Here is a 14,527-nt window from a genome sequence, read left to right as displayed (position 1 = left end):
TATCTACTACAGAGGCTGAGTATATTGCAGCCACAGAGGCTTGCAAGGAGGCATTATGGCTATCTCGGTTAGTGGTTGATTTGGGTTATACAGGGGATATTCCATTGTTGCATTGTGACAGTCAGAGTGCCATCCAGTTGGCAAAGAACCCTGTCTTTCATACAAAGACAAAGCATGTGGATGTGAAGTATCACTTCATCGGAGAGGTGATAGAGAACAAGCAAATTCAGGTTGTTAAGATTCATACGGATGACAACCTGGCTGATCTGTTGACAAAAAGTTTGCCTCCGGAGCGGTTTGCTCATTGCAGACACTTGATGGGCATTGGATGAGGCCAGTTTCAGCCTTGATATGGCCTTATCATGTACATGCTGATTTTTCTTTTCCTTCATTTAAGGGCACTTTGCCTTTAAGTGGGAGGTTGTTGGGGTAAAGGCATTATGCCCACCCTTATAGTGTGTACTAGCCCATAAGTTATAGTACATAGTACACTTAGTACATTAAAAGTACTAAGTGCACTATGTGTACTAGTGCAATATACATGTGTGATAGGGGAGTCACACACTCAATGCTTGAGTTGACTTATTCCCATATGTCTCTCTCTCTCTCTTCTTCTCTCTGTGTGTTTGTCTCTCACATTTAACCCTAATTCAATTCTCCCATTCAATTTCCAACATTTAGGTGATTGGCTGAGGCAGTTGTGGGGGGGGGGGGGGATTCCATCACTCTCCCGATGGCACCACCAATCACTAGGAGGAGAGAAAGGTATTCCTTCCCAAGGCCTGGGAAGCATAGTCACATGGGACGCGAAATGGGAACGGGGACGGAAAAGATTGAGAATGGCCATTTCCTGTGACTATACAGTGACATGGGACGGGAATGGCCATTTTTTTGACTCGGGAAGTATGTTGCCTTCCCAGTCACAGTTCCTAGAGCAATCTAGGAACTGTGACTGGGAAGCCCGACACACCAGCCAAAGGGTCAGACGTAGGATCGAAGCCGTGTTGCCAACGTGCAAAGAAGGCATTGTGCCATACGCAATACAAGGGGGCTCAGCTACAGGACTTGATCTGACGCTGTTGGCGACTTGAACTCCACCTGGTAGTATCTACGCCTCAGAGGGTGAATGTCTGTGATCTTTGAAGGCTCACCAATCAGGCTCGCTTGTAAAAGATCCTTGAGTTGTCCGTGCGCAGGGCGGCTACCAACAATCTTGCAAACCAGGGTGGAGGCCTCTAATGTTACAATGGTCCTAGCGAAAATCTGGAGGTCTGCTTCGGAAAGGGATATGCAAGCAAGTCGGGGATGACGGAGCGGTTGCCATGGAGTCCTCTTGAGGGTGAAGACTAGAAAAGCCGAGACTTGCCAAATAGAGGAACACCTCGAAGAACTTGAAAATCAACCTGCGAGGAAGGGGAAAACTAGAAACCGGGGGGGGGGGGGGGGGGATGCAGCAGATGGGGGGAGCTGAGGTAGCGCACTTACTTTGCTGCATTCAATAGGTCGGATAGGGAAAATGTCGCATTCACTAGCTGTCACGTTACCGGCGATCCGTGTGCTGCAGATTTTCCTGCTGCTAATCCTCCAATCTCTTGCAATCTCCCCAATTTTGTCCTAGTTCCCCCATTTCTTGCAATTTCTCAATTTCACCAATATTTTCCAAATCCCTCAATTTCCCACATTTTTCCATCTTCCCCCCCACGTGTCCAATCCCCAAGTTTTCCTCATTTGCCTTATATGATACCCAACATACTTATCTCAATGCTTGTTTGGGGCGCTTTCCATATCCTAACCACATTGATGCCACTATAGGTCTATGCACTTCAAAATGCTGTTTGCAAAGTTTTTCTTTGTAATTTGCTTTGTGAACCATATCAACAGAAGAGTTTGTTAAGCATTGTGGCAGAATTTGAAGACTTACAAAATTGTAAGGATCCGCATTGGTGATTTGAAGATGGACCTTATTGAAGGATGGATGATTGAATAAAAGCACCCCCTGCTCTCTTGAGCCCTGTTCAAAGATAAGCAAGAAGGGATATCACATGCATCAGGCTTCAAATGCATGTGCCATGACTACATAGGCCATGAAGAAGGTAGACTAGGTGTGTGGCCACTTGTGAGGCCTGATTGATGAAGAGACAAGTCTTTTGATTGTAGACAGGTATGGAAGCACTGGGGTAGCAGCAGTTGCATGCGTGTAATGGGAGATTTTAATGAAGGCTTATGAGAATGTGCAGGCTGGGAACAAAAGTGAAAAATATGGAAAATAGATTTGGAGCAAGAGTAATCAGCAGCAGTTTGGACAATGAAAATTGGTATAAATGAATTAGAATGTGCGAGAAATGTGTTTCTATCCTTATACATGGTTGGACTAAGAGATTGAGCCCAAAAAATGAGTCTAAGCTGGTTCTACAGGTAAAAAGTACGAAAAAAAACTGGCCTGACAGCAATAAGTTTGTGGACTTTGATATTGTGCATGATGCTGGTCTTCAGTAGTTTGTACAGCTTTCCTGCACACAGCCCATATAAGGGGTTAGATGCATGTGCTGTCAGCACTCCGTGTGTTACGACCCTGATGTGCTGGTAGTCTATACAATGCATGATGCAGTTGATTAGCGTTGCGAGTAGACTCTCATGGATTCCAGATCGCACTTTGGTTTGGGAAACAACTTGAACTTTCCATTGTATTATCTTTATGCCGTTTTAGTGCACATGCAGATTCCTTTTGAAGTCTTGGTCCAAGTTGTGGCCAACTAGTCTGTTAATTCTTTTTATCCAAATGGGTGCAATTGCCCAGCCAGCTACAGCATGAGTTTGTGTGTATATTTTTTTCTCTAGTTCTACCCTTCATCATGGCTGGGGTGCCGATGATGTGAGTGGGGGTGTCATACCACATAGTCTATGCAGTGCATGATGGAGTTGATGAATTGAAGCTTTGTGAGGAGACTCTCTTGGAGTCAAGATCACACTTTCGTCTTATATAAGTTTGGGAAATAATCTTAACTTTCCATTGGTATATATGTTTCGGTTGAGTGTATACATCTTTGTGCTTTAAAGGCTGATAATTTGAACTTAGAGGTGCCGAAGTATTACAGACATCTTTCAAACGTGTCTCAACAGAAGCGATGCATTCAGATGATGTGATTTTGCAGCATTTTTTATGAGTTGTTCTAATTGGAGATGTTATATCTTTTGGTTTAGGATCACCTTCACATCCCAAAAACTGAGAGGAAATCTCATCATTATGCTTTGGGGGTGCCTGGTGAACTTCAGGCATCCAGGTCTTACCATACAGTAACAGCAGTTGGGAGTAAACTTGTATGGACTTTTTCACCCATTTGTTTAAAAGTTTGTTACATTTTGTGTGAAGCAGATTCAATATTTTTTATTTTCTTCTTTGTATAATGCGTATAATAGTGAAATTCACCATACATTTCTGCAGGTTTTGTTTGGTGGCATCAGGGACAACAATTCCCTAAATGATGTGCACATATATGATACAGTCTCTGGAGAGTGGTTAGTCATTGTTGGTCTCCTTTTAATGGACTTCTCTGCTATTTCTTGTTTAGGCTTCTGTCAATTTGTAGCTTCGTGACACTATTTTGATATTTTGTCCCCAGGATACTTCCAAGAATATTGGGCACTCCACCTGCACCCCGCTACGGTCACTCTGCTGTATTGCTGAATGAAGAAAGAATTCTTGTCTTCGGGGGTAACGGTACTATGCCCCAAGATATGATCTGGTTCCTGGAAGTAAGATCTTGTACTTAATGATATAGACATGTCAAGCATGCCCACCTTTTGGGCTACCTTAAGTAACGCACTGCCTAGATTTGATACAGCTTTGAATTGAATAAAATGACTTTTTTGGTAAACATGGTTTGTTATATAGGTGGACACTGCCTTCGTGAAACAACAAAGCCAATTGCTAGGCAGGGATGTAGTAGCATGGAGCAAGGGAATTCTGGGTAATTTGCCACAGCCAGTGGTCATCTGTGGTCCTTCAGGTGTGGGTAAAGGCACATTAATAGCTAGGCTCATGAAGGACTTTCCTTCTACATTTGGGTTTTCTGTGAGTCACACAACGCGACGGCCAAGACACAAAGAGAAAAGTGGTGTACATTACCACTTCATTGAAAGGAATGTGATGGAACTGGCGATTCAGGAAGGCAAGTTTTTGGAGTCTGCAGATGTGCACGGGAATTTATACGGGACAAGTATTGCTGCAGTCGAAGCTGTGGCAGATGCTGGCAAGGTGAGTTAGTAACTTGTCATTGCATCGTGGAAGCGATCTTGGATTGAAAAGCTTGTGCAGTAATACTGTGCATTAAAGGAGCCATCTTGTGCAGAGATGCATTCTAGACATTGATGTTCAAGGTGCTCAGGCAGTGAAGAAAAGTGGTTTAGATGCTTTGTTTATCTTCATTGCACCTCCGTCGCTTGAGCAACTAGAAAACCGACTCAGAGGAAGGTGAGTATAATTTAGCAGTTATTTACTTGTTGATTAGTTTCCATCTCTTTTTTTTTTTTAGTACAGCCTTAGCATCAAACCTGCGAAGGCTGGATTTTGCAGTTCTGATGTGGTGAATATGTTGGTAGAAGGGATGCTTTGTTTGGGGTGTTGATTTTGTTGGGTAATTGATTTCTATGGTACAGGGGAACAGAAACAGAGGAGCAAGTTCAGAAGAGATTAAACAATGCGAAGGAGGAACTTGAGCATGGGAGGAATTCCTTGCTTTTCAATCACTATGTAGTGAATGATGATTTGGAGGAATGCTATTCAGAAATCAAGGTAGAATCTACGCACTCATTTATTGACCACAATGTAGCGGACGATGATGTAGAAGGAACCCTATTTACTTGAACTATGGTGTTTATCATCTAGCATTTTCTTCTCTTTCTCTAGGTGTGCAATTAGAATTTCCTGTACAGCATCTACTCTGCTTTGCAGCCTTTTTTTTCCCTTTTTAAAATATTGTTATAAACATGCATTGTGCATGTTTCAGTTAACACTATCGGTGTGTTGCCATAGACCCTTGTGCTCTCTTGTAAGACGTTAATAAAATCAATTATTCAAAATTTTCAAAACCCAAAATGATCTGCTTTGCAAGTGGCAGCTGCTCTGAACATTTCCTCACCACCATCCAACGACCAAGAATCTTGTACTACTGGAAATGTTACATCTCCTAGTGACACAGTAGATGAGCACTAGGATGTCTTTAAGTTTTTGTCTGGTTTGATGTTCCTTTTTTTTGGGACTGGTTTTGGCATAAGACCTCCATGGTCTTCATGTATGTATTAGTCTCATAGGTCATTCTGGCCCTCCACAGATGTTAATACAACTTCCTTTGTGTGTTTGTGTGTGTGTGGGTGGGTTGGGGGGCGGGGGGTGGGGGAAGAGACTGCAGAAGCTGCTTGAGTTGGAGCTTGTCAAAGCAGATGCAATTCAAAATGGTTTCAGTGAGCAAGGTACATATTCTTGAACCTTTTTCCTCTTATTGTTTCACTTTTGTTCTCCAGGTATCATTGTTGTACCTTATATTACCTGTTGGATGGCTTATGATACAACTGCATAGTTGCAGTAAACTTGAAACCCAAGTATGGTCACTCTGCATCAGTTGTTGGCCAAAATGTCTATATCTTTGGTGGAGAACCAGGCAGGAATTCTAAGAATTCTGTGTGAGCTCCTACCCGTTAATTGTCAATGATGAGAATATCGATGATCTTCCATGTTTTGAAAGTATTGATTGGCTGATGCTCTTCACTGGCTAATTGCAGAACAATGCTTGATATTTCAAATCTGGCTGGTGGGGCTCCAGGACAGACCACAGGATTAAAATTTTCTACTCTTGGATCAAAGTGTGAAACGTCAAATGGTCACCTGCCATCAGTCCTCTGTGGGGGCAGTAAATTGAAAGAAATGAATATTAAGGAAAATGGTCATTTAGTGTTTGAAGACAAGGTCTAAATTCAAACACAATGAACAGAGGTTTCTGAGATACCCTCGCAAGGTTTAAAGTTGGTATGCCAATTCAAATTATTGGAAGCTCCTGCAATAATGTTACGCCTACTTGTTTTCAAAGGAGAAAAATAAACACGTAACGGATTTTGGATGCCCTAGTGATGACATACTTAAGTACACTTCGTCACCCAAGGGCTGTGGCGTTCATTTCAAAGGGTGCTAGAAGACACACAAAGAAAGGCTTTTGATTCCAGTCAGTTCCAACTTTCGAACTTGTAAGAGAGTTTTAAAGCCATGGTATCAGCTCATTTTGGTGCCCTTGTTAGGTGGGCCTGCTGTAAGAGGAAATTTCAATTTGAAGGCTATTAGCACCCTTTGTTTAGTAGCAACATGCCGATGACACTTACATGCATCCTTAACAGAACTGGTCACAGGGAAGCGTCTGCCCTAATTTTGTTTAGAACCCAGTTTTGACTCATTGTTTTTCCTTAAGAAAGGAGAGATTTTAAATTGCAGGGCTCAGACAGGGGACTGTTGTTAGAGATGTTCTCACTTTTTATTATTATTATTATTTTACATGAGCCCTTTCTCAAAGATGACAAGGTTTATGTGGTTTTGAATAATCAGTGGATTGCTCTAAGTCGACGAGATGGCTGGCTTGCTTGCTTTACTAGTTTCTGTTGTAACTTACATATTCAAGCATGATTTCATTAGAAATCTCCAATTCTCTAACACAGCTATAGATACTTTGTCATCCTTTAGTATTCTTCCTTGTAATGAATCACCTACCTCAGTAAATTGACTCTTATGAAAGCTTCTCTCAAACCTTCCAGAGCTTGAAAGAGCCATCTCTCTCAGAAGATATCATGAAACTTATTTTGATCGAATTGCCATACAAGTGCAGTGCTTGTATAATCTCTGTTTCAAGGCTTAAATTTTGAAGTCCACGAGGGTTGATGACCCATTGTTGTGAATGATGTGTCCTTAGCGTGAAACACAGGCCCAGTTTGCTGTGAACGAGAAGACCGTGTTTGGATAATGTGCAGAATGGTCGGCCTTTTTATGATTTTTCTTGGTTTTTTGAAAATTTTTAGGCTTTAAAATTTTTTTTAATGGTTCTTTTGTAAATTATCTTTTTTTTTTTTGTTGGAAAAACGATCCTTCTATTAGTTAATGAGAAGACGCCATAAGGCTACAAAGCTCACCTCACAAGGAGGGATAATATATACAGTGAACACCGGAGCTCCCCCCCCCGTGGCTGGCCGCTCTCTGGGGGGGGCTACCTAGTAGTACATGCGGGAGGTGAGAAGAGCCAAACTGGAGGCCTGTAGTGCCAAGTGACATCCTCGCCCCTCGCGGTGAGGAAAGGGCCAGGCTGCCAAGTGCGGAGGAACGCCTTGCGGCGATCTCTCATGCGATCCGAGTCGCCCTGAAGTTTCCCCCAATGTCCTCTCAAGGTGTGAATGATGTCCACCCAGAGAGCTTGTATGACCTCCGCCGGTGGAATCGCCTGGCGGTCTATGGCCTCCCTGCATCGGGCTCTCCATATGTGCCAAGCCGTCATGCTGTTGATCATCTCCCATCTGTGCCCGTCCCCCTCCTGGGAGATTGCCGAAGAGAAGTCTGGCGTCGGAACCACCGCCATCGCCCTGTCAAAGACCTGGATGGTCACACTGCCGGGGACGTCCTCGTATCCAAGGGACGGGCCGCTGTCCGCGGCCCAAGCCACCGCACCCCACGTCACCATCATCTCACCTGGCGAGCCTGCAAAAACCATCTTGAGAGCGCGTTACCAGACTTGCTGTGCCTGTGGGCAATCCCATAAGCAGTGTCGCTGTGACTCCTGTGCATGGCCGCACCGAGGGCAGGACGCTGGGTGTCTGCCAAAAGCTAGCCAAGCCCCCACAGCCAGTTCTCTATGCGCTGTAAGCTAGAGAAAAAGCGTTACCTTTCGGGGCCGGAAGCTGTCCCAAAGGCATTGCCAGAAGTCCCTAAGGAAGGCAGGGGAGAGCCCCTATCGCCGCCAATGCTCGGCCGCCGCCGGGGTGCCCTCTATCCTGTGCCTTTGGATCCGCCGCCCCAGCCTCGCTGTGTACTGAAAAAAGGGGGTGCCTGGGCTGGTAGGGGCCGAATAGGGATCTCGCCAAAGCCACTCGCCTTGATCCCACTGAAGGCGAATAAGAGGCCTGCTGTCCCAAGCCCATAATCTCCAAGAATAGTCCTCCCCTATCGAGGCCGGTGAGGGGTCTACATGCCACTGTCTTTGATGAAAGCCGACCACCCGCACCCTTTGAAAGATACAACCCTGGAACTCATCCAAATCTAGTCGGGTCCTCTGAAGCTGGCCTCCCTCTCCCACCTCGAAGGTGAGGGGCGACTCTCTCTACTGAGCCGCAGACCGCTAGAAGGATCTCATGCCGAGTAAAGACGCCCAACCACTGTGGAGGTGGAGGGTCCTGTACTGGAGTCCGCCACTCCCGGGGATGGCCGCCTCAATGTCCTGCCTCATCAACTCTGCCCCTCGTCCCGCTGAGTCTCCTCTCCTGAACCTCTAGAGGCAGCTGCTGAAAACATATCCAGTCGTCTAAGGACTGGGCTGGGCTGGAGCTCAACGGGCCCCACGACACATGAGATCGCGATCCAACCATATGACCACTGGGAAGTCGGATCAAGGGGTTCCAGATCAATGGCTGCCTCAGGCGCTCCTCATCGGTGCCCGGGGGAGTCTGGAAGAGTGACGGCCTCAGATGCTCCCAGGCCCTCAGAAGGCTAGTTGCAAAACGCTCCTTGAAACCAAGGCCCACTCCTCTGGATCGCTACTCTGTAAAGATCCACCTGATGCTGGGGGTCCAGGGGCCGCTAAGAGGAGTGCGGCTGAGAATCTTGGAAACAAGAAACTCCTTCCACGGCTCAGCGCCTGGTAGGAGGCCACGAACCACCAACTTGCCAAGCAAAGCTCGGCTCTGACAAATAGGATCAACTATGCCCAGGCCGCCTCTCTCCCTCGGCTGAGTGATCACAGCCCATGCCACCTTGGCCCTGGCGGGCCGCCCGTCGCCACCGGACCAAAGAAAGTTCCTGATGAGCCTCTGCACCTCGCCAATGCATGCCCGAGAGAAGGCCCAGCAAGAAGTGATGTACCACATGGTAGCAAGCAGAACCTGGTTGGCCACAACCACTCGGCCAGCCAGAGATAAACGAGCGGTACTCCGTTACAGAAGCTTCTTTCGAATGCTCAAAAGAAGGGGGGCTATCTGCTGCTCCGGAGATATGTCAATGCCCACATAGCATCCCAAATAGCGCACTGTAGTGCCGGGGGCCAGCCACTGAAACCCATCAATTGGCCTCCAAGTCGGGGGGGGGGGGGGGGGGGGGGGGGCACAGAACTGACCCACAACCCACACGACTTGTGCCAGTTGATCAAAGCGCCCGAAGCTCTGCAAAACCTGTCCATGGCTGAGGCGAAGCGGCGGAGGTTCTCCTCCCCTCCCTGAAGATAGACAGCAGTGTCATCCGCAAACTCCGAGTCTAGGAGCTCCTCCGAGGTGCGGATGGGGAGCTGGAGGCCCTGCAAACCTGTATCCTGTGTCGTCAAGAAAGTGCTCATGGCCTCCGCCACAAAAAGAAAAAGAAAGGGCGCCAAGGGACACCCTTGCCGCACCGAGCGCGAGAGCTGGAACCTCTCTCCGCGCACGCCCTGTATCAGCACCTGGCTATGAGCCGATGTGTAGAGTGCAGAGACCCCACGGATCCACTGAGGGGGGAAGCCCATCCTCTCCATAGTGCCTTCCAAGAAGGCCCAGTCCACCCGATCATATGCCTTCTCGAAGTCGAGAAGGAGCACTGCCAGATCCTCCTGCCGAAATCTAGCCAAAGCCGTAGCCTCCCAGAAAGAGAAGATGTTATCCAGGATGCTCCTATCCTGGATGAAGCCTGTCTGCGTGGAGTGGATGATGTCCGGAAGGTGAGGCTGAAGCCGCCTGCTGATCGCCTTAGCTAGGACCTTGTAGGCCGTGCCTAGCAAGGTGATCGGTCTCCACTGTCTAATCTCCAGTCTGTCTCCTCCCTCTTTGGGGATCAAGTGAATCAACCCCTCTGCCATGCTGTCCGACATGTCTCCCGACTCCATGATCTCCTGGAATGCCAATCTGAAACCCCTATGCAAGAGACCCCAGTACCTCTGGAAGAAAGCCATTGAGAGACCGTCCTCTCCTGGGCATTTGCCCCGAGGAAGTGCCTGAAGAGCCGCCTCCAGTTCCGCATCCGAGAAGGGGGAGAGAAGGGAGTGCTGCAAATGGGCCGGTACAACCGGTCTCATGAAGCTCCAGACTGCCTCCCGAGCCTCTCTCACCCTGTCATCTGCTGGCTCAGCAAAGAGCAGATCCCTGTAAAAATCTGTGGCGATCGCCCGAACCCTGGGGGATCCACCACTACCTGGCCATCAGCCTGCCGAAGACACCTGAGACCCTCTCGTCTGAGGCGAGGCCCTGTCACCTCAAAGAAATCCCGAGTCACTGTCTCTCCAGCCTGTGTCCAAAAAGATGCCCGAGCATGGAATCGGAACTCCACCCTCCTCTCCTCGATGGATCTGATCTCTGTGCGAGCTGACTCCATCTGCTCTGAAATCCAAGGGCTCGTAGGATCCCTCTCCTGAAGTCTCTGAAGGGAAGCTAGACTCCTCCGCAGGCTCCTCTCCTGCTCTCTGAAAGCCTCCAGACGGTCCAGGGCAGCCTGTCTGAGCATCCTACTGATCTCCTGCAAACCCCTGTCAAGATCGTTGGCTGTTGATCCTCTCCTGAACTGAAGCTCCCGCCAGACTTGCTCAACTTTGGTCGCAATCTCGGGCTCCTCTATGAGACAATCTGGAATCCGGACGCTCTGGCCTCGCTCTCCTCTCGTAGGGTCCTCGATCTGGAGAAGCACTGGAAAGTGGTATGAAAAAGTATACCCACAGTGCCACCTCTATCGCAAGCCCACTCATCAATGTAAAACTTGTCGATGCGGGAAAGGTTAACTCCTGTGGCCCGTCTATCCGAGCGCGAGAAAGATAAACTCCCCTGCATCCTGCCAAACTCCGAGAGAGTCCACGGATCCTGGCCTCTCACCTGCAGCACTAGCTCCTCCCAGGCAGCGAGCTCCGGCCCATGAATGGTCTCCTCGCTGCCTCCCATCCTGTCCTCTGCATCCTCCAGCATGTTGCAATCCCCCCCTAGGCACCAATGGTCTGCCATGGGGAGGGACTGCCTAATGGTGCTCCAGAACTCAGCTCTCTCGGTCGCCCCATTAGGGGCGTAGAAGTTGAGGAAGCCAATGCGGTCTTCCCCAACCCGAAGGATGATCCACTGCGCTCGACCCTGAAACAGAGTGCCAGAATCCACAACCTCGGATAGAAGCTGCTCGCTGACTGAGATGCATACTCCACCCTGGTTCCCCTGGGAGCCATATGCCGGTGACCAAAAAGTGTGATTCCTGCCTGGCAAGATCTTCCCGCAGGTGCGGGTGCGCCCGCCGGCAGAAAGGTGGTGCTCCTGGATGAAAAGGATATCTATGGGCCCTCCAACGAGAGCCCTCTGGATCTCCTGGGGGCGAAGTCTGCCCCGACCAATGTAGCAGCGAGGTCCACCAAGACCCTGGATGTTCCATGAGAGGATCCTCATGGATGAGCTATGGCAAGTGAAGCAGCCGCCACTGGCTCACCTCTCTCAGCCGGCCTGGATGAGCTGCCCTCCACTCTTTGAGTCTTGGGCGCTGGCTTGGAGGGAGAATAGTCACTGTCTGTCCAGGTGCGGAGTCTCTCCAAAAAGAGGGTGACCTGTCTCTGTGTCCAGCCCCACTCCACCTTCGCCCTGTCGAGGGCATAGGCGTGAGACCAATCCTCTGCATATATGTATCTAAAGGTAGGCTGCATCCTCGGGGCGGCGTGGAGGAGAATCAGCAGCACCGCCTCAACTGAGGTGTGGACCGGATCCGCCCGCCAATCTCCTATACCAAACAAGCTCATGCGGGCTGAGTGTAATCGGGTCTGCAATAGGTCCGTGAGCCCCAAGTCACTGAAGTGGTGAGAAAACTCCAGTATCTGATCACGCAAAACTTCCTCTACAGAGTTGCAATCCCATGCTGTGTCTGGGGCAACACTGAGAGGAAAGGAGAAGGCCACCGTGCTGCTCACCACTGAAGGAGAACGAGATGGATGGCACACCACGCATACTCGCAAGGGCACGACCAGTGTCTCGAACGGGCCAGCATCCAGCTGGAGACACCGGAAGAAACCGTAATCCACTGGGAGCTCCATCACTCGCGGGGGCCCCCCAGGGGAGGCTGGAGAGAACTCTGTGGCTGGCGAAGCAAGGATCGCCATCTCCACCGGCCCGGAGTGGCGGTGGAACAGCCGCTGAACTGAACTCTGGCCTACCCAGCTGCGCTGCCTCGGGGCAGTGGGTGGTCTGGAGGAGTATCCTGGAGAGGCCGAGGGAGGGATGGTGGCTCGCGGAGAGGAGGGGGGAGAGCGAGGAGAGGATGGAGAGGCATCTGCCAGAGGAGAGGTGTCAGGGGGGGCCGTCGGGGGAGTCGGGCGAGGGGGGGGCTGTGGGGGGGAGAGGGGGGGTGGAAGGAGTGCTCTCCAAGCGAGGGGAAGAGGGGCCGGGGGTCGCGGAGTGCGGCCCGGGATCCTCAGGAATCTGCTCCATGGAGGGGGCGGGGCCCCCCGCGAGGGGAGGCGGGAGCGGGGTCTCCACATGGGGGGCTCCACTGGCGGCCTCAACAGGCAGCACTAAGACTGAATAAGTGCGGGTAGGTGCCTGGACGCCAGCCGGAGTCGCCTGTCCGCCAGCCTGTGCCGCCTGCTGGCGTCTGCGACGACGGTCCCTGCGGGCCGGGCGTTTCCGCCGGCGAACCTCCTGCCATCCGCCAGCCTCTTGGGTCTGCGCGGCATCCTCCGCCGGGGCCTGCTCGTCAGATGATGGCGCCTGCTGAGACGAGCCAGGGATGTCCGGTCTCTGAGGTGGATGGCCACCCCTCGGGCCTCCTGAAGGGGGTCCAGAGGCGGCAGAGCGTGAAGGATGAACCCCCTTGCGGGGACAGGCGCGTGCGAGGTGGCCCATCTCCCGACAGATGTAGCACTGGCCGGGGAGGCCCGAATACTCCACGCGCTGTATCAGATGTCCTCCAGAAAGACAAGGGAGGAGGATCGTCTTCGGGAGGGACTCCGGTGACGGAACCACAACACGAATGGCCGGGAGTCCTGCTGCCCGAGCTATCACTGAAGCCGCTGTCTGAGGCGTCTCCACCACCTGCCCGAACGCCTTGCCAATGGATGACAAGAGGGGCAAGTACTCCCTGCGGAGTCCAGGAAAGCAGATACTGATGGGGAAACCTATCGCGCCTGCTAGCGGGTCAGAAGCGGGGTCGAAACCGTGAGTCCATCGCGCCAGGAACGCCCGGGATGAGCGGAGGGCAATGGGGCTCCGAGCCAGCACCGTCTGAGCTGCCTGGGGGGGCTCGAAATCCACCTAGTAGTAGCCACGTCCCAAAAAATCGACGCTGACGATCTTGGCAGGCACGCCAACGAGGCTGCCTTGCAGAAGGTCGCGAAGCTCTCTCCGCATCGGACGGCTACCCACTATCTTGCAGACCAAGGAGGAGGCCTCAAGAGCGGATACTATGGAAACAAACAACTGATGATCTGCATCTGTGAACTCCAGACGGAGATCGGAATCGGCAGGGGTAGTCGAAGCGGCTTCCATGGAGTCCTCCAGAGGGAAAAGGCCAGAGATCGGGGTCACCAACGGGAGGGGCACAGCCCTACGAAGAAACGGCGAGGCGGAAGGAGAGAGGATAGCGGGGGCGGAGCGGGGGGGGGAGGGGGGAGCTGAGGCGGGGGAGGAGAAGGGCTTGCACACACATTAGTATAGCAGGCGGAGAGAGGGGGAGGGAAGGGCTGGGGGAGAGGGAGGGGCATGCGACAGGCAGCGAGGGGGTGGGGGGGCATGCGCAGGCTGAGAGAAGGTGGTGGGGATGGCGCAGTGAGGAGGAGGGAGGGCTAGCGCAGCTGCACAAGAAGGAGAGGGAGCGAAGGAAAGGCGGGAGCTGGGGGCGCAAGGAGGTGAGGTTCGTAGGCAGGCCACCGTGTTGTTTTCTAATCAACACTTGCGGATCTTTTTGTAAATTATCTTGATTTATTAATGTTTTGTATTTTGAAGAATTTTTATATTTTTATGGTTTTTCTTCGAGGTTTAGCAGGTCTAGGTTTGAGGTGATGGTCAAAATCCCTTACACTAGCTTTTTTTTTTTTTGATTTTTAATGCCATTGAAATTTTGTCTCCCTAGGATCGAGATCCTACTTGGCGGATTCTCCTCAAACAATTCCACTAGAAACGATTCTAGTGATTCTTGCTTGAACCATTCTAGAACTAGACGATCTTACTTTTGTGATCGGTATGATGAGTCCTTGGATGATTTAATTGGATTGTAGTGATGTATGAGAGAGGGAGTTAACTTGGAGTAAGCTCTAGATGCATGTGGGAGTGGTTAGTTACATGAAGAACGAGTGGTTTTGCTTGACGCTGT

The 14,527-nt window shown here is 50.5% G+C and overlaps 1 protein-coding gene across 5 annotated transcripts in view; it reads left to right on the top strand.

Moving 5' to 3' along the window:
* The window catches only part of LOC147610647 (guanylate kinase 2-like), a 49,134-nt gene extending 42,594 nt beyond the window's left edge, over positions 1–6,540 (top strand). For 3 of the 5 annotated variants that reach the window (XM_086786170.1, XM_086786175.1, XM_086786173.1), the window contains 9 exons: positions 3,202–3,318; positions 3,443–3,516; positions 3,621–3,753; positions 3,893–4,255; positions 4,350–4,471; positions 4,657–4,792; positions 5,409–5,469; positions 5,577–5,679; positions 5,779–6,540. In XM_086786170.1, coding sequence (XP_086642296.1) covers positions 3,202–3,318; positions 3,443–3,516; positions 3,621–3,753; positions 3,893–4,255; positions 4,350–4,471; positions 4,657–4,792; positions 5,409–5,469; positions 5,577–5,679; positions 5,779–5,968 — 1,299 coding nt within the window. In that variant the 3' untranslated portion in view covers positions 5,969–6,540. The remainder of the gene's footprint in view (positions 1–3,201; positions 3,319–3,442; positions 3,517–3,620; positions 3,754–3,892; positions 4,256–4,349; positions 4,472–4,656; positions 4,793–5,408; positions 5,470–5,576; positions 5,680–5,778) is intronic. The other 2 variants (XM_086786172.1, XM_086786174.1) reach the window with 1 other exon arrangement.
* Positions 6,541–14,527: the final 7,987 nt, after the last annotated feature.

Source organism: Cibotium barometz, chromosome 49, assembly GCF_041138505.1.
Source record: "Cibotium barometz isolate CiBa-2024 chromosome 49, ASM4113850v1, whole genome shotgun sequence".
Taxonomy (NCBI): Eukaryota; Viridiplantae; Streptophyta; class Polypodiopsida; order Cyatheales; family Cibotiaceae; genus Cibotium; species Cibotium barometz.
This window is presented reverse-complemented; position numbering and strand designations above follow the sequence as displayed.